The sequence below is a fragment of the Mobula hypostoma genome, chromosome 5 (assembly GCF_963921235.1).
Source record: "Mobula hypostoma chromosome 5, sMobHyp1.1, whole genome shotgun sequence".
Lineage (NCBI taxonomy): Eukaryota > Metazoa > Chordata > Chondrichthyes > Myliobatiformes > Myliobatidae > Mobula > Mobula hypostoma.
In genome coordinates, this window is record NC_086101.1 from 114335064 (window position 1) to 114360467 (window position 25404).

Below are 25404 nucleotides of genomic sequence, written 5' to 3' on the forward strand. Positions count from 1 at the left end.
AGGGTGGTGAGAATGTGGAAGGAGCTACCAGCACAAGCAGTACATGCAAGCTCTATTTCAGCGTTTTAAGAGAAGTTTGGATAGGTACAGGGATGGGAGGGACATGAATGTCTCAGTGCAGGTCGATGGGAGTAGGCAGTTTAAGTGATTTTGGCGAGGATTAGATGGACTAAAGGGCTTGTTTCTGTGCAGTACTTTTCTATAACTAGAACTCTTTTCTAAATGGACATCCCTCTATTTTGAGGCTGTGCCTTCTGGTCTAGACTCCCTGTACTATAGGAAACATCCCCTCCACATGCACTCTTTCTAAACCTTTCAATAGGTTTCAATGAGACTCCCCATCTCCCTTGCTCATTCTTCTAAATTCCAGCAAGTACAGGCCCAGAGCCATCAAACACTGCTTCTCCTTAACCTTTTTGTTCCCAGAATCTTTCTCGTGAAACTCCTCTGGGTCCTTTCCAATGCCAGCACATCTTTGTTAGATAAGGGGTCACAATACTCCATGTGGTCTGACCAACACCTTATAAAGCCTCAACATTACATCCTTGTTTACAATCATTATGTTTTTAAGAGAATAAACAAGCACTTCAATAGACTGAGAAGGATGCACTCTTAATGTAGGCAAATGAGATTAGATGGGCAAGGAGATCGGCATAAAGATAATGGTCTAAAGGTCTTGTTTCTGTTTTCTTCATTTATACCTCCCATTTCCATTCTGACATGGTCACTGCCTCTTATACCACCTGGATGGGGCCGCACTCAGGTTGGAGGAGCAACACCTTAAATTCTGTTTGGATAACCTCTAACATGATGGCATGAACATCAATTACTCACACTTATGGTAATTGCTCCCCCCCCCCACACACCTTTACCGTTCCCCATTCTTGTTTCCTTCTCTCACCTTATCTCCTTACCAGCCCAGTACCCACCTCTAGAGCTCCTCTTCTTCTCCTTTCTTCCATGGTCTTCTGTCCTCCTCTATCAGATTCCCCAACCTCTCGCACTTTATCTCCTCACCAATTGACTTCCCAACTCTTTACTTCAGCCCCTCCCCTTCTTCCAGTTTCAACTATCACCTACCACCTTGTAAATCTTCCTCCCCTCATCCCCAACTTCTTGCTCTGACTTCTCCCCTTCCCTTCCAGTCCTGACAAAGGGTCTCTGCCCAAAATAACAACTGTTTACTCTCTTCCATTGATGCTGCCTGACCTGTTGAGTTCCTCCAGCACTTTGTGTGCGTTGCCCTGGATCTACAGATGTTCTGGCGTTCGTGGCCTGTTTCTATACTGTTCTGCTCTCTGAAACACTGTCTCTTCATGTGGAGTGGTGAGGGAAGAGGAGACAACACACAATGGGGTCCAGAGAGCAAAAGCTACTGTTTCAAGGGTAAAGTGCTAATCATAATAAAGACTTGTGTAAATCTTGTAATAAACATGCAGTGTGCATGTAAATTTAACTCTAGTTGAGGGAACGCACACCAGTGCTCTTCGAGGGAAAGGTAGAGCAGCTTCAAGTTCCCGGGTGTCAACATCTCACAGGATCTATCCTGGGGGGAACACGTAGTGGTTAGCACAACGCCTTGTAGTACAGGTGACCCACTGCTGTCTGTAAGGAGTTCTCGCCATGACTCTCTGAAACATGATTCTCTGGCTTCCTCCCTCAGTCCAAAGGTGTACTGGGTGGTTGGTTAATTTGTCATTGTAAATTGTCCCATGATTAGGTGGCTACATTTTATGAGAAATTTGAGGAGATTTAGTATGTCACCAAAGACTCTAGGAAATTTCTTCATATGTACTATGGAGAGCATTCTGACTGGTTGCATTGGAAAAAGCTGTAGAGGGTTGCAAACTCAAATCAGCAACAACATGGGCGGGCAGCAGCCTTCCCACCATTGAGGACATCTTCAAAAGTGATGGCTCTGTCATGAAGGATCCTCACCATCCAGGACGTGCCCTCTTCTCATTACTACCATCATGGAGGAGGTCTAAGAGCCTGAGGACACACGCTTCCTCCGGGCTCTCTGCTGAGGAACAGCTTCTTCCTCCCCAACCTCAAGTTTCTGAGTGACCCATGAATGCTCCCTCACTATTTTGCTGGCCTTTTGTATTATGTATTTTTTATATATTCTTGTGAGTTATAGTAATTTTTATGTATTACCCCGTGCTACTGCCGCAAAACAACACATTTCACTACATACTGTGTGTCAGTGATAACATACCTGATTCCACTGACATGCCTTCATGATTGCATCAGTGTGTTGGACCCGAGATAGGTCCTCTCAGATGCTGATGTCCGCAGGCAGAAACTTGCCACAGTGCTAATGAGGGGAGCGCAGGCTTGTGCGGGGCTGATGTTACCCATTCCACCACGCCTGTAGCGGCGTTTGTTTCCTCTGCTCAGTTGAGATCATCTTGCTACCTTTCAGAATTCCTACGAGATTGGAATCATCAGCCAGTTCCCCTTCTCCTCAGCCCTGCAGCGGATGAGCGTGGTGACCTGCACCCTTGGTCAGCGGCGGCTGGTGGCTTACATGAAGGGGGCCCCTGAGACTGTGGCCAGCCTGTGTAAGAAGGAGACAGGTACGTCAAGCTAAATCCTCAAGTTCAAGTTAATTGTCTTCTGATTGTACATATATACAACGAACAAAACAATGTTTCTCCGGACCATGGTGCACACACAAAGTGCAAATGTTGTACAATCTTCTATGCGGTGGTGTGCTGGGGCACTGGCATCAACATGGGTGATGCCAACAGGGTCAATAAACTGATTAGAAAGGCTGGCTCTGTTATAGGAGTCAAACTGGACACACTAGAGGCTGTTGGTAGAACAAAGGATTCTACGGAAAATCCTGGCAATTCTGGCCAATGCTAAACTTGAGGGTTCTGCTTCGACAGGCAACTCTTCTCCATCTGCCAAAAGCTGAACTTCCCGGTGGCCAAATATTTTAATTCTGATTCCCATTCCCGTTCCGTCATGTCAGTCCATGGCCTCTTCCTGTGCCAAGATGACGCCACCCTCAGGGTGGAGGAGCAACACCTTATATTCCGCCTGGGTACTCTCTAACCTGATGGTATGAATATCAATTTCACCATCTGGTTAAAAAGAATTCCCTCCCCTTTTCTTTTGTTCCCCAGTCTGGCCTCTTACCATTTCTCACCTGTCTATCACCTCCCCCGGGATCCCTCTTCCTTCCCTTTCTCTTATGGTCCACTCTCCTCTCCTATCAGATTCTTTCCTCTCCAGCCCTTTACCTTTCCCACTCACCTGGCTTCACCTATCACCTTCTAGCCTTCCTCCTTCCCCTCCCCCTGTCTTTTTATTCTGGTATCTACCCCCTTCCTTTCCAGTCCTGATGAAGGGTCTCGGCCCGAAACATTGACTGCTTATTCACTTCTATTCATACTGCCTGACGTGCTGAGTTCCGCCAGCATTTTGTGCATGCTAACAAAATATAATGCAAAATGCATATGACGTGTGTAGACCCCATCCCTTCATGGACCCTTCCTCTGGTATTTCAACTTAAAGTTCTACCCTCTGATCTTTGGTCTGGATGATGGAGGTCTCAGAGATACTGCTGAATACTCCTTGGCAAGTTCCTGCTGTGTACCTTGGCATCAGTGCTGGTGTAGGATTGGCTGAATGTTCTGGCTGCTGGAATAGGGGCTGTCAGGCGGTGGATGTCCTCTGAGAGGAGAGCGATGTTGACTGGAGTCAGGGCTTTATGCTTTGACTCTTGGTGGGGTTGCCCATGCCAAACAGGTCAAAGGGTAGAGGCCAGACTAAGAGTGGTCCACCGGTCCTCCAGGTTTGGGGGTTCAGCTCAGGGCTAACAACTCTGACTGGTGAAATAATTGTTACGGAAACAGTAATGAAGAATGCTTCTACATCTGAGTGCGATGGTATTCCTGAGTCTCCACTCGAGACTTGAATGACTGACAGTAGTGAAGACCAAGAGGAAGCTACTGACATGATGAAGGAAACACTAAACACTGCCAGAGACAGAGGGCCTTCATTGTTGCTCTAAATGCCAGCGGCATTATGGGCAGAGAGTAAGTAGGCGGTGGGTGTGATATGTTGCGGCCTTTGGAACCCTGCTCGTCCAGCCAGTGGAACTTATTCTGTTGTGCTCTGAAGGAGAGGATGATTGTACTGAGTTCTTGCATCTCGATCTGTGCAACTTCCTTCACCTCTGCTCAGAACTGATCCTATGGCCTATTGCCTCAATTTTAAAGATTCTTTACAACTCATATTCTCACTATTTTGATTTGCACAGTTTGTCTTCTTTTGGTTCCTTGTCAATCTTCATCTGTTTATGTCGAATTTTCCATTTAAAAAAAATCTTTTTTCCTGTGAATGCCTGCCAGAAAATGAATCTCAAGGTAGCATATGGTAACATATAAGACCATAAGGTATAGGTATGGTGCAGCAGGCTGGGCCGGTGCGGGGATGCCGCCTCTTGGTGAGGCCGAGGCCGGGGCCCGGCCCCAGGCCGCCCGCTGCCACCGCACCGTCGGTGGCCTGCAGCCAGTGCGAGGCGGAGGGGGCGAGGCCCAAGGCCTGGAGCTGGCCTGCCGCTCATCGCGACCGCTGCCACCACCTGGTACGGCCAGCGCGGCGGCGAGCTGTGAGCCCACTTCCATAGGCCAGTAACCAAGGTGATCATCCCAATGGCGGAGCAGGCGGAAGAAGAGACATCTCCCAACGGCTGCAAAGACGGATGAGGATGCCCAACAATGGGTAGGGAGGCTTGCGAACACGCTGCAAGAACTGCCGTAGACCCACAACACTCAGGGCTTGTCTACCTAGCGTGTGAAGCCTGGATTCGGCGGACTGCGCGGAAGAAACCATCACTGGTTCAACGGGCAGAAAGACGATTCTCAGCAATGCGTCATGGAGCGTTAAGAGGGCACAGTGAGACACACAGAACACTGCTGGCCATCCACTGCATCCTGACCTATCTCCAGCCGTCTCGACTATGTCTTGCCACTGGGTCCAGATAGGCCGGGACGAGAGAATGAGGCTGACGACCTGCGCAACTCTCCCTCACTTTAATCCAAGTCAAGCGCAAGTCATGACTTCAAACCCATCGCGCAACCTAAAGTCCTGTGGCGATGGGGGAGTGGCGAAGCAGCAGGTACGGATACACTGGAAGCTGTAGTCACAAACCTGCACACAGGCGGCCCAGGGCATAGGGTCGCTCTCTACTGGACCGAAGCAGCAGTTGAGTTCGGCAGCCCCCTGGGTGTCTGAGCAGCTCTCTTTAGGATCGCTCTGCTCACCTCCATGGAGGAAGGGGCTGGAAAAGGTGCCTCAAACATAGTCTGCTTCACTTCACCCTGGCCAGCTTACCGCGGCTGGTGGGGATCCCTCATAGCGGTCGACCTACAACAGTGAAGAAGAAAGTGATGGTGCTCAACCTTGGCACATGGAACGTGAGAACTCTGCGAGATAACGTCAAGGCAGACAGACCAGAGAGAAGAACTGCACTGGTTGCAAAAGAGCTAGCTCGCTACAACGTGGACATAGCAGCTGTCAGCGAAACGCGCCTAGCAGACAAGGGCCAGCTGACAGAACGTAGTGGTGGATACACGTTCTTCTGGAGCGGTCGCAGCAGTGCTGAATGACGAGAAGCAGGCGTGGGATTTGCTATCAATTCTAACCTCGCCCGTAAACTCACCAAGCACCCTGAGAGCATCAACGATCGCCTGATGACACTTCAGCTCCCACTTGCAAACAAGAAGAGTGCTACACTGATTAGTGCCTACGCTCCCAACATGACCAACCCAGATGACATTAAAGACAAGTTCTATGAAGAACTCGACGCCCTCATCTCAGCAATCCCACAGTCAGAGAAGCTCATCGTTCTCGGGGACTTCAATGCCAGAGTAGGGACAGACTACCAAACCTGGGAAGGGATCATTGGAAGACACGGCACTGGTAAGTGTAACAACAATGACCTTCTGCTCCTCAAGACATGTGTCACACACGACCTTGTCATCACCAACACCCTGTTCCGCCTACCCACCCGTAAGAAGACGTCATGGATGCACCCACACTCGAAGCACTGGCATCTGATTGACTACATCATCACCAGGAAGAGGGACAGGATGGATGTCAGAGTGACGAGAGCCATGTGTGGTGCCGACTGCTGGACCGACCACCGCCTCATTGTGTCCAAGTTCAGGCTTCGCATTCTGCCCATGAGAAGACCCCAAGGGCAGAAGACTGCAAAGAGGCTGAATGTCTCCAAGCTGAAAAGCAGCAGGGTTGCAGAAGAATTCATCGATGACCTTGAAGGCAGACTGCCAGACACACCACAGGATGACGGGACCAGCGTTGAGGAACAGTGGACAGCCTTCAGAGACGCTGTCTACACTACCGCCCTCGAACATCTCGGACCAGCAACCCGAAGAAACCAAGACTGGTTCGATGAGAATGATGAAGAAATTCAGGCACTACTAATGGTGAAACATCAACATTACAGAGCGCATCAGAACGACCCCACATCGCTAGCCAAGAAAGATGCCTTTACCAACGCAAGAAGAAAGGTGCAGAAAAAACTTCGCGAGATGCAGGACAGCTGGTTCAGCAAGAAGGCCGATGAAATCCAGGGCTATGCAGACAGCCACAACATAAAGCGCTTCTACGATGCGCTTAAGGCTGTATACGGACCCCAGTCCTCCGGCTCCTCACTCCTCCTCAAAGCAGATGAGACGCAGCTGCTGGCAGAGAAGAAGCAGATTCTGAATCGGTGGGCTGAGCACTTTAACAACGTCCTTACCCACCCTGCCGACATCAACGACGAGGCCATTGCCCGCCTGCCCCAGGTAGAGATCAACAAGAACCTCGACACCCTCCCCACAGAAGTCAGGAAGGCAGTGAAGCAACTCTCCTGTGACAAAGCACCAGGACCCGATGCAATCCCTGCTGAGGTACACAAAGCAGGAGGCCCTGTCATGATGCAAAAGCTGACTGTACTCTTCCAGTCCATGTGGAAAAAGGGACAGGTCCCGCAACAGCTGAAAGATGCCAGCATAGTCCACATCTACAAGAGGAAAGGCAACCGCCAGTCTTGAGACAACCACCGAGGCATCTCCCTCTTGTCCATTGTGGGGAAGATTCTGGCCCGTGTCCTGCTCAACCGCCTTCTCCAACATCTTGAACGAGGTCCGCTCCCAGAAAGCCAGTGCGGCTTCCGTGCTGAACGTGGGACCGTGGACATGATTTTTGCTGCATGCCAACTCCAGGAAAAATGCCAGGAGCAACACAGTGACCTCTTCGTGACCTTTGTCGATCTAGGCTTTCGATACGGTCAGCAGAGAAGGCTTGTGGAAGATCATGGAGAAGTTTGGCTGCCCCAGCAAGTTCATCACAATCGTCCGGCAGTTCTACGACGGTATGATGGTGAAAGTTCTGGATGACGGCGACGAGTCGGAGACCTTCCCAGTGACAAATGGCGTCAAACAAGGCTGCGTTCTTGCCCCGACTCTGTTCAGTATGGTATCCTCTGCCATGCTGACAGATGCCTTCCGTAACTATGAAGAAGGAATCCACGTCAGGTACAGGACTGACGGCAGGTTGTTCAACCTTAGGCGCCTGCAGGCAGTTACAAAGGTGCGAGAGACAGTCATCAGAGACTTCTTGTTTGCTGATGACTGTGCACTCAACGCCAGCACAGAGCAGGAGATGCAGCGTGAAGTGGACTGCTTCTCACAAGCCTGCGACAATTTCGGTCTCACTATCAGCACCAAAAAGACCGAAGTTATGTACCAGCCTGCCCCAGGAAAACCATACCAGGAGCCGCGCATCACGGTGAAGGGCCAGAACCTCCAGGCAGTCGACAACTTCACCTACCTGGGCAGCATACTCTCTCGTGCAGTGAACATAGACACTGAGGTCAACAACAGGATTGCCAAAGCCAGCGCCACCTTTGGGAGACTCCATGAGAACGTCTGGGAGCGGAGAGGACTCAGTCTTACCACCAAGCGGAAGGTCTACTGTGCAGTGGTCCTTACCACCCTCCTTTACACCAGCGAGACCTGGACTGTCTACAGCAGACACGCCAAACAGCTCAACCACTTTCACCTGAGCTGTCTCTGCAGACTCCTCCACATCAGGTGGCAGGACAAAGTCCCCGACATGGAAATCCTGGAACGAGCTGGGCTCTGCAGCGTCTACACCCTCCTGCTGAAAGCCCAAGCCAGGTGGGCTGGACATGTGGTCAAAATGCCAGACAGCCGATTGCCTAAGCAGCTGCTGTACGGAGAACTGTGTCAGGGCAAGCGCTCAGTCGGGGGGCAGAAGAAACGTTACAAAGACTGCCTCAAAGCGTCCCTCAAAGGCCTGGGTGTCGACATCAACACGTGGGAGACGATTGCCCTCGACCGTCCAGCTTGGCGCAGCAAGATCACCACAGGAGCCCGTGCAGCTGAAGTCAGGCGTATCATTGAGGCGCAACGAAAGCGTGCTGTGCGCAAGGCCCGAGCAGCATCCACTGCCACGACAGCACCCACCCACTTGTGTCTCACATGTGGGCGAGCCTTCAGGGCCCGGATTGGCCTCACCAGTCACCTCCGGACCCACAGCCACCAATCTCCCATTTGACTTTGAAGCCATGGTCATCTTCGATTGCGAAGGACGAACAACAAGGTATAGGAATAGAATTAGGCAGTTTGGCCCATCAAGTCTGCTCTGCCATTTCATCACAGCTGATCCATATCTCTCTCAGCCCCATTCTCCTGCCTTCTCCCCATAACCCTGCATGCCCTGACTAATCAAGAACCTGTCAACCTTGCCTTAAATATACTCAATGACTTGGCCTCCATATCGCCAGTGGCAACAAATTCCACAGATTCACCACTCTGGCTAAAGAAATTTCTCCTCGTCATTCTAAAAGGAAGTCCCTCTATTCTGAGGCTGTGTCCTCTGGTCTTGGACTCCCCCACCATAGGAAACATCCTCTCCGCATCCACTCTCTCGAGACCTTTCAACATTTGATAGTTTTCAATGAGATTCCCCCTCATTCTTCTGAATTCTGGTGAGGTTGAGGCTACTCATGTGACAAGCCATTCAATCCTGCAATCATTTTCATGAATATCCTTTGAACCCTCACCAATGTCAGCTCAACCTTTCTTAGATAAAGGGCCCAAAACTGCTCACAGTGCTCCAAATGAGGCCTCACCAGTACTGTATAAAACCTCAACATTACATCCTTGCTTTTATATTCTACTTGGTTTGGTAATAAATTTCTTTTGAACTTTGAACATATGACCCTTCCTCCCAGGTGACCAAGTGTGGTAGCTGTCCGAGCACAGTCAAGGACTTGTCTCATCCCTGAGGAAGTAGGGGGGAACAGTCAGGAGAATGTCAGAATCCGCAGGGGTATCCAGCCTCTCTCCCAAGCCTGGGCAGGAATCGGACCTCCAGGCATTTCTGCCCAGCAAACTATAGGGCTGGAGGGCACAGATGAGGTTAGAACAACAATGGAATAGTATGATTAAACATTATTTTACTGTATCCTATTAGTAACAGTACATGCTGGGCAACTTGCAGAGCAGAGGCTAAGAGACAAAAATGTGCTCACTTGAAAACCCAGACGAAAAGAGAGATCTCCATGCATGAGAGACCCAGTCGATTCAGCCACGTGATCATTCGGCCACGTTCTCACAATCGATCCAATACGGTTTGGTAGTTCAGTTGGAAACCCACCATCTACATCAGTGGGCAGTGGGAGAGAGCACTTGAGGGGCACTCCTCTTCCCACTACCACCACCAGGCAGGTGGTACAGGAGTCTTAGTTCCCCAACGATCAGGTTCCTGAACCGAGGTGGATAGTTTCACTCACCTCACATTGAACTGATTCTACAACCTACAGACTCATTTTCAAGGACCCTTTACAATTCTCATGTTCTCAGTATTACTTTCATTTGTGCAGTTTGGATTCATTGTTTAACAGTCTTTGTTTATATATAGTTTTCCATAAAATTCTATTGTATTTTTCCCTACAATGTCTGCGAGAAAATGAATCTCTGGATAGTGTATGGTGACATGTATGTACTTCGGCAATAATTTCACTCTGAACTTAGAGCTTCCTTTCCCTTTCTGTGACAGTGCCAGAAGATTTCTCGCACATCCTGGAGAAGTTCACCCGGCAGGGCCTGAGGGTGATCGCGCTGGCCAGTCGCAAGTTGGAGTCCAAGCTGACCTGGCACAAGGTGCAGACAGTGAACAGGTAACCACAATGGACGAAACTCACCTCTCCAGATTCACCCGCACCCCCTCCCGACCCTCGAACCCTCCGTTCAGATTCTCTCTCCCCATCCCCCAACTTCCAACCCTCGATCACTAACCTGACAAATCCCTGAGAATGACCCACAGCCCAAACTCTCTGATCCCCTTAACCCTTGACCTTCAACCCTAGTGCTCTCTGATTTCCTTGACCCTTGAGCTTCAGCTCTAGTTGTTTCTGATCACCTTGATCCCTGACATTCACCCCTCTGATCCCCTTTACCCCTAACCCATAGCCCGAGGGATCTCGAGCGCAACGCGACCGCTGACTCTGAGTTGCAGAACTTTTTGAGCCACCTCCCACCCCACTCCTCCGCTCCATGAACTCCTACTCTCAATGTCAGCACTTGCCAACGTTTCTCGCCCTGACTTTTGGTCCCTGCGGTCGTTGACACCATTGATTCTCAGTCCCTGTGTCACCTCCCCTCCCAATCTCCCTACCTCCCATCATATCTCGTTCCTTAATCCTCCGGCCAGACCACCCCACTTTCATAACCTGCCTCTCCCCCTCTGGAGGTACGGTCCGCAATACTGACCGCACTGCCCTTTTTCCCCAGAGCGGTGATCGAAACCAACATGGAGTTCCTGGGGCTGATCATGATGCAGAACAAGCTGAAGCCTTGCTCCGTCTCTGTCATCAGGGAGCTCGAGAGCGCCCGCATCCGCACAGTGATGGTGACAGGTATGTACTCCCACGTCCCGTTGGCACCTTGTCCGAGATGTCAGTGAGATCACATCTCATGGGGCAGTGTAGAAGGCTTACAGCGCCCTGCCCTCCATCAGTCAGGGCACTGAGTGTAGGAGTTGGGATGTTACACCCTAGCTGTATGAGACATTGGTGAAGCTGCATTTGGAATATTGTGTTCAGTTTTAGACGCCCTGCTGTAGAGATGCCTATAAGCTGGAAAGAGTGCAGGGTAGATTTACGAAGGATGCTGGTGCTCGATAGACTGAGTTACAGAAAATACAATATGACAGCACAGTACAAACCTGTCAGCCGTGATATTGTGTCAAACATTAGACATAAAAATTAAGCCACTCGGCCCATCGAATCACCACTATTCAATCATGGCTGATTTATTTTCCTTCTCAACCCTATCCTCCTGCCATCTCCCCATAACCTTTGATGCCCTGACTAATCAAGAACCTATCGACCCCCGCTTCAAATATACCCAGTGTCTTGGCCTGCACAGCCGTCTGTGGCGATGAATTCCATAGATCCATCACCCTCTGGCGAAAGGAATTCTTCCTTGAACCTGCTTTATGATCAGTTTAAGCCTTCTCTCCTACAACACCCTCACCCTTCCATTTTACTTCATGCATGTGGCTGTCTTAAGAGTCTCTTAAATGTCTATATTGCATCAGTCTCTACCATCACCCTGGCAGAATGTTCCAGACACCTACCACCCTCTTTCAGGGCAGAAGAACTACCTTTGACATCTCCAATCATCTTGTATGGAAGTCCTCCAGTACTGGCCAATGCTGCCCTGGGAGAAGGCCACAGACTGTCCATTCTATCTATGCCTCTTGTAATTTTGTACACCTCTCATCCTCCTTTGCTCCAAAGAGAAAAGCCCTATCTCTCACACAAATGTTCCTCATAAAACATGTTCTCTAATCCTGATAGTAACCGGGTAAATCTCTCTGCACCTTCTCTAACACTTCCACTTTCCTATAGAACATAGAAGAGTACAGCACAGGAACAGGTCAGAGCCAGCTTAAAAAGTAAATCAAAGCCCCCCCTCCACCTAAAAAACTAATCCCTCCTACCTACACCATGTCCATATCCCTCCATCTTCCTCACATCCATGTGCCTATCGAAATGTCTCTTTAAATGCCTCTAATGTATTTGCCTCTACCAGCATATCAGGCAGTGCATTCCAGGCATCCACCACAGTCTGAGTAGAAAACTTACCCCTCTCACCTTCAATGCATGTCCTCTGGTATTAGAATTTCATATAATGAGGTGACCAGAACTGAACAGGACACTCCAAGTATAACCAGTTTTATAGAGCTGCAACATTCCTTGCGGCTCTTAAACAGAATCCCGCAACTAGTGAAGGCCAGCTTATCAAATGCCTTCTTACCACGTGCAGCAACTTGGAAGGTTCTGTGGAGTTGAACCCCATGATCTCTCTGCTCCTCCACACTGTTAAGAATCCCGCTATTGACCTGGTACTCTGCCTTCAAGTTCAGTCTTCCAAAGTGTATCACTTCACACAAAGTTCAAAGTAAATTTATTATCAAACTACATATATGTCACAGTGTACAGTACTGTGCAAGAGTCTTTGGCATGACTATCTATAGCTAGGGTGCCTAAGGCTCTTGCACAGTTGTAGTAATTTTATGTATTGCAGTGTACTGCTGCTCCAAAAAAGGAAGCTAATTTCATGACATATATGAGTGATGATAAACCTGATTCTGATATGGGTCGCTATTGTGGACTGAGAGTGGGAAGAGGGCCGGGAGAGGGGAATGATGGTTGGGAAAAGGGGAAGGGAGAGGGGAGGGAGTGGGAAGCACCAGAGAGACATTCTGTAATGATCAATAAACCAATTGTTTGGAATCTAGCCTGGTGTCTCGGGGCTGGGAGTGCCCACACCCGTGCCACCCTCCACCCTCCACCCTGCCCTGTGCTTAAGGCTTTTGCACAAGCCTGAGATTCATTTTCTTGTGGGAATACTCAATAAATCCATAATAGAATAATAAACATAACAGAATCAATAAAAAGCCACAGTGCAAATACAAAAAAGAATAATAAGTATTGAGTACATGAGATGACGAGTCCGTGAAAGTGATTTCATTGGTTGTGGGAACATTTCAGTGATGGGGCAAGTGAAGTTGAGTGAAACTATCCTTTTTGGTTCAAGAGCCTGATGGTTGAGACGTAATAACTGTTCGTGAATGTGGTGGGATGAGAGCTCGGAAAAGGTTCCCTGGAATGCTTACAGTGATCAAGACTTTGATCTGTAAGCTTAGACTTAATAAACTTGGGCCGAGTTCCTTAAAGTAGAGAAGCTTATGGGACGATTTAGCAGCGGTGCACAAGACCTCACAGGCAAAGCCCTCCCCATTATTAAGCACATTTACAAGGAGTTTATTTACTTATTGCCCATTGCACCCTTCATTGCTGTCTGTCCTTGGCCACTCAGATATAGAAAGATTCTTTATTGCTGTTTCCGTAACAGTTTTGTTTTAGCAGTCAGGGTTGTAACCCCTGAGATGAACCCCCAGACCTGGAGGACTGGTGGACCACTCTCAGTCTGGCCTCTACCTTTTGACCTGTTTGGCATGGATGACCCAACCAAGAGCCAAATCATAAAGCCCTGACTCCAGCCAACACAGCTCCGGGTCATTGAGGCACGTAAATCTCTGAACCATGACAAGGTCGTGGTCCTCCTGGAGGAGTTACAAAGAGCGCTGCTACAAAAACACAGCATCCATCTTCAAGGACCCCTGCTATCCAGCCCGTGCTCTCTTCTCACCACTAACATCAGACAGGAGGAACAGAAGCCTCCTGTTCCATACTTCCATAATTCCATACTACCTGGTTCAGGAACAGTTAGCCTACAACCATCAGGCTCCTGAACCAACATGGATAACTTCACTGACCACTCATCTGAACTGATTCTATGACCTTTCAAGGACTCTTTACAACTCATGTTGTCAGTGTTATTTTTATTTGCACAGTTTGTCTTCTTTTAAACATTGGTTAATTATCAGTTTTTGTGTATGTATAGTTCATAAAGTCCTATTACATTTTTTCTCTAAATGCTTGCCAACAATGAATATTGAGGTGGTATATGCTAACATATAGCTATGTACTTTGGTAATAAATTTACTTTGAACCTTATACCCCTCAAACCTCAAGTAGAAGCACTGGTGATGTTGGGTTGGGGTTTTCAGGGTGGTGGAATGGCAGGAGTTGGGATGGCGGGTGCACGTGATCTCTGGATAGACCACTTACCTCTGCTGTGCCCTCCTATCACCAGGGGACAACATGCTGACCGCCTTGTCTGTGGCCCGCGAGTCTGGGATGATCCCCCCGCACGGGAAGGTGATCGTCACGGAGGCGACACCCCCCAAGGATGGTCAGGTGGCCACCATAACCTGGCAGTACACAGAAGAGGCAGGCATCTGGAAGGCACATGAAACCAAGGTAGTCTACGTGTATCCCAGCCCTGCTCCTGGACTACACATGGTCCCAGTCTCATGTGGGACCCTCTCCCATGTCTTGTCTACGTAGCCCACCCCACCCCCCAACCAGTTTCAGTTTCAGGTACCAAACTATTATGAATGAGGAGTGTTTGATGGCTCTGGGCCTGTACTCACTGGGGTTTAGAAGAATGAGGGGGCCCCTCATTGAAACTGATGGAATATTGAAAAGCATAGATTGAGTGGATATGGAGAAGATGTTCCTTGTAGTAGGGGAGTCTAGGACCAGAGGGCACAGCTTCAGAACAGAGATGAGGAGGAATTTCTTTAGCACGAGGGCAGTGAATCTGTGGAATTCATTGACACAGACAGCCGTGGAGGCCAAGTCATTGGATACACTGTATTTAAAGCGGAGGTTGGTAAGTTCTTGAATAGTAAGGATGTCAAAGGTACGGGTAGAAGGCAGGAGAATGGGGTTGAGAGGGAAAATAAATCAGCCATGATCAAATGGTGAACAATCTCGATGGGCGAATGAACTAATTCTGCTCCCATGTCTTATAGCCAAATGATATTGGGAATTCAATTCCTCCAGAAATGTCTTGTCAAACCCCCTGGGTTAGACAGTTGAAATCTTTTAAGTTTGATCTCAGCCAGAATATTGTTCACTTCAAGTTTCTTCACTTTGGGAAATATTGGGGGGTGGGGGTACAGAGATCTTTCTCTGGAATGGTGTCTGATGTGATGAATATAATCAGTAACCGGAGAAGCTGGGGATGTTTTCCTTGCCTTTGGGGAGATTTGAGAGTTACATCTCCTTTTAGAATACATCCTCACCACTACCCCTGCACAGAGGCTATATTGTGCCCCATCTCCCAAAACCAGTATCTCTGCAACCTGAAATCCCCTACATTCAGAAGAGAAACACAAAGCTGGGGTCACCACCATGTCCTCTATTTCTGCGGCAGAGACAGTAAATCCTCTGCCTCACAACTCCAGAGACCCAGGTTGAATCCCGATCTCTGTAGCTCGGTATGTGTGTGTGCTCTCGCTCCCTCGCACTCCCTGCCCCACACTCTCTTGCTCTTGTGACCACCCCAGTTCCCCCGATAAAGCTGTTCATTCCCGTCTTGCCTGTTTGATGCCCCCTGCCAGGTCAGAAAAGCAGAACAAGACAATGAGCCAGGGTTTCGGGCTGTTGTGAGACAATTAGAGGACGGGTGAATCAGTAAAGAGAGCAGGTTATCTGAAACTGGGGAAGTTGTGTTCAGGCTGTCGGGCCATAGCATCAGCCATGATTGTTCAGTGACAGGCAGAACCACTCTAAACAGAATGTCTGCCTACGCTCACATCCCTGGTATCTGAAGAATGTCCCCATTCCTTACTGACAAGCCTTGCTGCTACTCTCACCAATCCTCTGGCTCTCCAGGATATTCAAATAACCGTGGAGGATACCTGCTCGAAAGACGCGCCCCAATTACCGGACGCCTGCTACCACTTTGCCATGAGTGGAAAGTCCTTTGATGTGATCACGGAGCACTTTCCTGATCTGCTTCCCAAGGTGAGTCTGGATTTCCCTTCTCCCTGGTGTCCTTCCACAGCCTGAGCTGCTCTCCAACAGTCACTAGTCACTCACTGGCTGCAGATCCAGTTAGAGTTGACTTCCGGGGGCAGGGGTGGTCTGGGGGGTGGGGGGGAAATTGCAGAAATCTCAGCAACCGGCTGCTCAGATTTTTATAAAAACATAAAGGAACCAGAAACCACTCATGGTTCCACATGACCCTACCTGCCTCGTTCTCTTTCTTCTTCAGATACCCAGCTACTATACTCAAACTCATCTAGGTGTTCTTGTTTAGAACTGCCTTCCTAAGCTTGTGGTATGTCCTATTCTCTGTCTCCCCAACCATTCCTTCACCCTACCCACTTCCTGCTGCAACATCTCTCCCCATTCCTCGCCCCCCCCCCCCACTGTTTCATTCACACGCTCCTGGTACAAGGGGCAGCATGGAAAAGACACTGTAAAACTCCCTTTACACTGTCCCATCACACACTCCCAGCTCCCAGGGTCAGACACAGAGTGAAGCTCCCTCTACACTGTCCCATCACACACTCCCAAGGTCAGACACAGAGTGAAACTCCCTCTACACACACCCAGGGTCGGACACAGAGTGAAGCTCCCTCTACACTGTCCCATCACACACTCCCAGGGTCAGACACAGAGTGAAGCTTCCTGTACACTGTCCCATCACACACTCCCAGAGTCAGACACAGAGTGAAGCTCCCTTTACACTGTCCCATCACACACTCTCAGGGTCAGACACAGAGTGAATCTCCCTCTACACTGTCCCATTACACACCCCCAGGGTCAGACACAGAGTGAAGCTCCCTCTGCACTGTCCCATCACACACTCCCGGGGTCAGACACAGAGTGAAGCTCCCTCTACACTGTCCCATCACACACTCCCAGGATCAGACACAGAGTGAAACTCCCTCTACACACACCCAGGGTCGGACACAGAGTGAAGCTCCCTCTACACTGTCCCATCACACACTTCCAGGGTCAGACACAGAGTGAAGCTCCCTCTACACTGTCCCATCACACACTCCCAGGGTCAGACACAGAGTGAAACTCCCTCTACACACACCCAGGGTCGGACACAGAGTGAAGCTCCCTCTACGGTGTCCCATCACACACTCCCAGGGTCAGACACAGAGTGAAGCTCCCTCTACACTGTCCCATCACACACTCCCAGGGTCAGACACAGAGTGAAGCTCCCTCTACACTGTCCCATCACACACTCCCAGGGTCAGACACAGAGTGAAGCTCCCTCTACACTGTCCCATCACACACTCCCAGGGTCAGACACAGAGTGAAGCTCCCTCTGAGGTTGAGGAAACAGATTCATTGTGTTGATTTTGTGCTAGCAATCTCAGTTCCCCCATAGGCTAGAAATGATATGAGCGGCAGGTGTTGGTTGGGTTGCATTGATATTTGTTTTAATGCATGTGTGTGTACATGTGTGAGCATGCATATTTGTGTGCATGCGTGTGTACCTATGCAGGTATGGGTGTACATGCATGTAGCAGATATGTGTGTGTGCACGTGCATACGTCAGTGCTTGTGTGTGCGTACAGTACATTTTGCCTCTAGTTCTGCTGAGAGGTGTGACGCTCTGTATTTCTCTGCCCAGCTTCTATTGTATGGCACGGTTTACGCTCGAATGGCCCCAGATCAGAAAACCCAGCTGGTGGAGGAGCTCCAGAAAGTGGAGTGAGTACCGGATGTGGTCCAGCACGGCGCTAGGGTCGCTCTCCCTTTTGTTGATCGGCATGTCAGTGTGTAGCATCAACATCCTGCATTTTTATAGCATCTCAGATGTTCCTCTGCATTTTGTGCACCAACCCACAGCGAGAGACCAGAGCAGAAGAGCAGAGGTTTGGTTAAAGAGGGAGATTCAAGGGCAGTCTTAAGGAAAAGGCAGGGATATTTGGAGTGGCTGCCAACTTCCTTTAACTTCCTTCCTCCCTCCTGCATTATGGAGAGTTTCTGCTCCTAGAAAACCAACCAAATTGCGATTTTCTGTAATGTTGAAAAAATTTGTTCCTTTCACATTTTGTGTTATCTTTTTTGCCTCAAGAAAGACTGAATACTTATTCCCTAATTTTGGGTAGTGATTTGGAAGAGCTGCATTGGCTATTATCTTCTGGCAGCATGCTAACCCGCTAGCATAAGAATTGATTTCTCTAACTTCCTGTAACTTTCCCCCCCTCGGAATTCCCTATATTTCCATTCCCCATTCTGGCTCCCCTCTCACTCCTCTTCTCCTCATCTGTCCATCACCTCCCTCAGGTGCCCCTCCTCCTTCCATAAGATATAGGATCAAAATTAGGCCATTTGACCCATTGAGTCTGTTCCAGCATTTCACCATTGCTGATCCACTTCCCTGTCAGCCTCGGTCTCCTGCCTTCTTGTATCCCTCCGTGCCCTGACTAATCAAGAATCTATCGACATCTGCCTTAAATACCCAATACCTTGGCCTCCTCAGCCGCCTGTGGCATCAAATTCCACAGATTCACAACTCTCTGGATAAAGAAATTCCTCTTCATCTCCATTCTAAATGAATGACCCTCTTCTGAGGCTGTGTCGTCTGCTGTTAGACTCCCCCACCAGAGGTAACATCCACTCCACGTCTACTCTATCAAGGCCTTTCAACATTCTATAGGTTTCAATGAGATTCCCCCTCATTCTTCTGAATTTTAGTGAATACAGCCCCAGAGCCATCAAACGCTCCTCATATGACAAGCCCTTCAATCCCTGAATCATTTTTGTGAACTTCCTTTGAACCTTCTCCAATGTCAGTACTTCCTTTCTTGGATAAGGGGCCCAAAACTGCTCACAGTTCTCCAAGTGAGGCCTCGCTAGTGCCTTATAAGTTATCATCATTACATTCTTGCATAATATTCTGGTTCCTCTCTTCCATGATCCACACTGCTCTCCTATCGGATTCTTCCTTCTTCCATCTGTTGTCCATCCACCTTCTCTCTCACCTAGCGTCACCTATCACTTTCCAATTTGTACTCCTCCTTTCCTGCCCCCAGCCGCCTTATTCTGGCTTCTGCCCCCTTCCTTTTCAGTCCTGATGTAGAGTCTCAGCATAAAATGTAGTCTGTTTATTAGGCAAACGCCACACCATAGAGCATGCGGTCAGCAATGACCTTTCCAAGCTCTGTTCAAACCCCATAAATCCACAAAAGTTTGTTCCTAGCCCAAGCTGCCCCTGGCTTTCAATGTGCAATTCTAATTTCACCGATGAGTTGAACGCAGTCTTGCCTTAGACTGGTGTTTGTTTGGTATAACTGTCCAGTGTGACATATTTTCCAATCCAATAACAAGGCTCCAAAGTCGAAGAAAACATTCCATCTTTTATTAAGAAACTAGAAAAACAAATAATGTCAAAGTGATGAAAACTAATTAATGTACAACTAGTGAAATAATGAAATAAACAGATTTAGCACATGAAATGTGCTTAATCTGTTCCTTTGAGATACAGCCCCTCGAGCCGTGCCGCCCGGCAATCCTCCAATTTAATCTGAGCCTAATCATGGGACAATTTACAATGACCAGTTAAGCTACCGACCGGTACGTCTTTGGAAGTGGGAGGAAACCAGAGCACCCAGAGGCAACCCACCCGGTCACGGGGAGATCGTACAAACTCCTTGCAGGCAGCGGTGGGAATTGAACCCAACTCGCCTGTATCGTACAACGTTGTGCTAGCCACTATGCTACTGTGTCCCCCAAGTTTTCTTTAATGTAATTAGGCAATCAACAAAAAAGATATCACCCCCAAGTTCACTGACTTAGCTCTAGAGTGACTATTTAATTACCTAGTTCACTCCTTTTAGCTCCAGGCTGACCTTAAAGACAAAGCAAGAATACATAACTAAGCTCAAACAAGAGAAAATCTGCAGATGCTAGAAATCCAAGCAACACACACAAAATGCTGGCGGAACTCAGGAGGCCAGGCGGCATCTATGGAAAAGAGTACAGTCAACATTTCAGGCCGAGATCCCTTCATCAAAACCTGATGAAGGGTCTTGGCCTGAAACATTGACTGTTCCTTTTTCCATAGATGCTGCCTGGCCTGCTGAATTCCGCCAGCATTTTGTGTGCGTTACATAACTATGCCCCAACCCTTGTGACTAACTACCATAATAAACATGCAACACAAAATGCAATGCAGACAGAAAATAGATACATGGCTTCTACACCCTCCATAGATGCTGCCTGACTTGCTGAGTTCCTCCAGTATTTTGTGTGTGTAATTTGTATTTTCTGGTGTTCTGTGAGAAAGGTCTCCACAGTGGCTGTTGCTTTGCTGTTCAGACACCGTGTAAAGAGTTCACAACTGCCTTTTCTTTTGACACAGCTACTACGTTGGGATGTGCGGCGATGGTGCGAATGACTGCGGGGTGAGTAACAGATCCAGGCACTTGTTCCAGCAGGCCTCCCTCCTTGCCCTTGCCCTCCACCTCCCCCTCAAGTGCAGCAGTTGGGCTTGGATCCATGGGCTCCCCCTTTTTCAAATTGAGGTACGGGGTGGAATAGGCCCTTCTGGCTCTTAGAGCTATGCTGCCCAGCAACCCCCAATTTATTCCTAGCCTAATTGTAGGACAATTTACAGTGACTAATTAACCCTCCAACCTATGTCTTTGGACTGTGAGGGGAAACCGGAGCATGTGGAGGAAACCCATACGGTCAAGGGGAGTATGTACAAACTCCTTACAGGTAGTGGCAGGTCACTGGTACTATAAAGCGTTGTGCTAACCACTACACTATCATGCTATTTGTCATTGCAACAGTAATTTTTACATCTTACACTGTACTGCTGCCAGAAAACAACACATTTCACAACATATGTCAGTGACAGTAAGCCTGATTCTGGTGAGCCTGATCTTGTGCCAGCTTGTTTATCAGCCCACTCCTCCACTGGGACACGTTCCTCCTCACTGACTCCAGAGTGGGATGAGGCTTGGTGTTGACAACTGCTGCTGGCCTGGATCAGATGGGCCAAGTGGCGTGTTTATTTTTTGACTGGAATGTGACCCGATGCTTTCTCGGTGCAGGCACTGAGGCGAGCTCACGCTGGGATCTCCCTCTCGGAACTTGAGGCTTCTGTGGCTTCGCCATTCACATCGAAGACCCCCGACGTGTCCTGTGTACCGAAGCTCATCAGGTAATCTGCAGGAACTGAAGATACCCCTCGCTGACACTCAGGGTTCGGGCTCTCTGCCGCCTCTGTTACTTTCACTGACTTGTTCTTTCCTTCGCAGGGAGGGGCGAACTGCTCTGGTCACCTCATTCTGTGTCTTCAAGTTCATGGCTATGTACAGCCTCATCCAGTACCTCTCTGTCCTCCTGCTTTATTCGGTAGGTCGCTGCTTTCATTTTCATTTTTCATTTTTAAATCTTTTTTATTAATTATTATTGAAGATCAACAAAAAAATACATTAAAGTAATGAAGTCAACCTGTCAATATGTACAATGAGAAATTAAATTATCAAATAACTGATTAACAATGCTTTCCCCGGTTTGAAGATCTCGAGGGCGGGGAGGAGTTGAGGTGTAGCGGAGAAGGGTGCAGGTGGGTGAAGGAGGTAGAGTTGAGCAAGACCTCGGGGAGGGTTACGGTGGAACACGGCATTGATACTGTGCGGCTGTTAGTCTCCCGCTGTAGATGGATTTCAGATGCAAAAGATCCTTACTGTTGGACTTGGAGCTGAGAGATTTGCACTGCTGAAAGAAGGTGTTCATGACAGGCCCCAGCTGCCGTCAGCCTGTGCAGAGCGAGATCCATGCCATTGCCTGTCTTTGGTATGTGTTGTGAGACGTCCCACCCTCAGACAGAGAGTCATTATCAGAAATACCTGACAGTCAGGTATTCCTCCCGTGATCGGTACCTCACACACTGCAATGGTGCAACAGAACATGACCATCACCAAACTGTGACGTTGCATTTGTTTTTCAGATTCTGAGCAACCTGGGGGATGTCCAGTTCCTCTTCATAGACCTGGCCATCATCATGAGTATCATGTTCACGAGTAAGTACAGACCAGGATGGCGGCATGCAGCTGTCTGCCCCTGCAACCGGGCACCTTGGGAGTTTTGGCAGAGGCTGATAGGAAAATGCCGGAGGAACTCAGCAAGTCATGTGGCATCTACGGAGGGGAGTAAACAGTTGACGTTTCAGGCTGAGACCCTTCATCAGGGTTGGAAAGGAAATTGGGCAGAAGCTGGATTAGGAAAATGGGGTGGGGAGGAGAAAGAGTACAAGCTGGCAGATGATAGGTGATGGGGAAGGTGGGTGTGTAGGTGCGGGGGGGTGTTGATGGTGTGAGAAGCTGGGAGGTGACCTATGAAAGAGGTTAAGGGCTAAAGACGAACGAATCTCAGAGGGAAAGAGAGTGGACCATGGAAGAAAGGCAAGGAGGAGAGGCACAAGAAGGAGATGATGGGAAGGTAAGAAGAAGAGAAGAGGAGAGAGAAACCATATGGGAGAATCGAAAAGGAGAGAATGGGGAAGGGGGGGGTGATTACCAGAAGTTAGAGAAATCCATGCCATCAGCTTGGAGGAATTCCCAGATGGAATATGAAGTGTTGCTCCTCCAGGTTTCATCCTCTGATCTCTGATGTGTTTGTGTGAGCCTCCTCCAATCTGAGTTTGGCCTCAACATGGCAGTAGAGGAGGCCATGGACTGACATATCAAAATGGGACTGGAAAGTTGAATTGTAACAGGTAGCCACCAGGAGACACTGCCTTTTGTGGTGGACAGAGCGGAGGTGCTGGACAATGTGGTCCCTCCAATCTACGTTGGGTCTCACCAGTGTAGAGGAGGTTGCACTGAGAGTACCAGATGCAATAGATAACCCTGAAAGACTCGCAGGTGAAGTGAGTCATCACCTGGAAGGCCTGGTGAGGGAGAAGTGTAGGGGCAGATCTAGCACTTGTGATGCTTGCAGACATAAGTACCGGGGGGGGGGGGGGAGTGGACAAGCGGACAAAGGGAGTCACGGAGAGAGCAGTCCCTATGGAAAGCGAAGAGAGGGTTGGGTGGGGGTGGGGGGATTTCATTGGAGATGACAGAAGTTGAGGAGAGTGATGTGCTGGATACAGAGGCTCGCGGGGTGGTAGGTAAGGACAAGCAGACGCTATCCCTGTTATGATGGTATGACTATCAGAGACTAACCCTATGGCTTCAGAAACTCCTAGTGCAAAGCTGATGAGTCTATCACACGTGTGCCCAACATGGCACACACAAAAAATTGTTTGGCACGTAGCATAGAAACTCCTGCTAACTCTCCACATTAACACCAGTCAGTCCCTCTGGCTTCCCCTTCTAGTCAATGTTTAAAAAGTCCCATCCTGCAGACAATCCAGAAGGTTGAGATGCATGGAATCCACAGTGAATTGGCCCTTTGGATTCAGAATTGGCCTGCCCATAGGAGATAGAGGGTAGTGGTCAATGGTAGTGGTTCTGCTGGAGATCCGTGACCTGCAGAGATCTTTTTGAGGACTTGTGCTGTCTAGTATACACTTATAATTTATTAGGTAACTCCTAATAAATTGGCCCCTGAGTGTATGTTTGTGGTCTTCTGCTGCTGTAGCCCACCCATCCACTTCAAGGTTAGACGTGTTATACGTTCAGAGATGCTGTCCTTTTGTAACATGTGGTTATTTGAGTTACTGTTGCCTTCCTGTCAGCTTGAACTATTCTCCTCTCACTAACAAGGCATTTTCACCCACACTGTCAATCACAGGATGTTTTTTCTGTTTTGCTTGTCACACCATTCTCTGTAAATTTTAGAGACTGTTATACAGGAAAATCCCAGGGAGATCAGCAGTTTCTGATATATTCAAACCACTCTGTCTGGCACAGTCAAAGTCACTTAGATCATATTTCTTCCCCATTTTAATGTTTGGTTTGAACAACAACTGAACCTCTTGACCATGTCTGCATACTTTGAGTTACTGCCACATGATTGGCTTGTTAGATAATTGCATTAACTTGCAGGTAAACAGGTGTACCTAATAAAGTAGCCACTGAATGTATATTCAAATGACTTGGATATGTAAATCCGAAGATTGGTGGCTTTGTGGGTAGTGTAGAAGATTCCCAAAGGATGCAATGGGATATACAGTTCTGTGTAAAAGTCTTGGGCATTTATATGTAGCAAGGGTACTTAACACTTTTGCACAGTACTATATTTGTCAATGTAGAGCAGAGAGCAAGTTTGTAAATCTGGCAGGAGCAGAGGATGATGGGAACGGCAAGGTGGAGCGCCACGGGAGGGGTGTGGGACAGTTGGCAGAGGAGTGCCAGAGACTGGGGTTGGTGCAGGTGCAGACATACCCAGCCCTCACTCACTCACTCACTCACTCTCACTCTCACTCTCACTCATTCTCACTCTCACTGATTCTCACTCTCACTCATTCTCACTCTCAGTCACTCACACACTCACACTCACCATCCATCCATCCGTTGTGGATGTGGGCAGAGAAATGGCAGATGCAGTTTAACCCAGCCAAGTGTGAGAGGTTGCCCTTTGGGAATTCAGATGTAAAGGGACGGTACATCATTAATGGAAAGACTGATATTGATGCAGCAGGGACTAGTTCAGTTCAGTGGTCAACTAATTTAACTAGTTCAGCACAACATCATGGACCAAAGGGCCAGTTTCTGTGCTGTACTGTCACATAGATTATTTACCCTCTCCATAGATGCTCCGTGACCTTCTGAGTTCCACCAGCATTTTGTGTATTTTACTCTCTGTAACTGAGGCCTTTTGAGTTCTAGCAACATTCTCGTCAGTCTTCTATGTGCTCTTTCCAGCTTCATGACGTTTTTCCAAGGCTGAAAAAAATCGGAATCAAAGGAAAGAAACCGTCCCCTTTCGCTGACTGACCTGATGATACTTGGGAAGATAATCCTGGCGAGTGTTCTTGCCAGAGGGCCAAATGTGGGTGTTGCCTGTGTGTGGGGAGGTGCAGGTGGTTAGAGTGGCTAGAGATGATGAATCCTGCCGCCTGCTTGGGCAGACAAGAGGGAGAAGCATGGAAGGTGTACAGGGAAACCAGGAGCTGGCTATGGGAATGATCTAATGCATCAAAGAACACAGCATGGGGAGACACAAGCAACAACACTTCATATTCTGTCAACAACTCAATGGCTTGAACATTGAATTCTCCAGTCTCAGGTGACCTGCTCCCCTTCCGTCCTATTTTTCTCTTTCCTCCTGATCTACCCAGTTTCTCCCACACCACCCCAGTTCTTTCCACTCCTCCACTCCCTCCATCTGCCCATCATCCACACTCTGTCCCTGAGCTGTTCCTATCGGCTCTCCCCACCTCCATCTCTTGATTCCATTCTTCATCTTCCCTACATCTGCATCCCTTCAAGGTCATAGCA

At 48.6% G+C, this 25404-nt stretch overlaps 1 protein-coding gene across 1 annotated transcript in view; it reads left to right on the forward strand.

Moving 5' to 3' along the window:
* The window catches only part of LOC134346940 (polyamine-transporting ATPase 13A3-like), a 139560-nt gene that overhangs the window by 91595 nt on the left and 22561 nt on the right, over positions 1-25404 (forward strand). The window contains exons 18-27 of the mRNA XM_063048816.1: positions 2426-2579; positions 10111-10231; positions 10845-10969; positions 14280-14446; positions 15869-16000; positions 17631-17710; positions 20367-20409; positions 21064-21173; positions 21271-21367; positions 21966-22038. Coding sequence (XP_062904886.1) covers positions 2426-2579; positions 10111-10231; positions 10845-10969; positions 14280-14446; positions 15869-16000; positions 17631-17710; positions 20367-20409; positions 21064-21173; positions 21271-21367; positions 21966-22038 — 1102 coding nt within the window. The remainder of the gene's footprint in view (positions 1-2425; positions 2580-10110; positions 10232-10844; positions 10970-14279; positions 14447-15868; positions 16001-17630; positions 17711-20366; positions 20410-21063; positions 21174-21270; positions 21368-21965; positions 22039-25404) is intronic.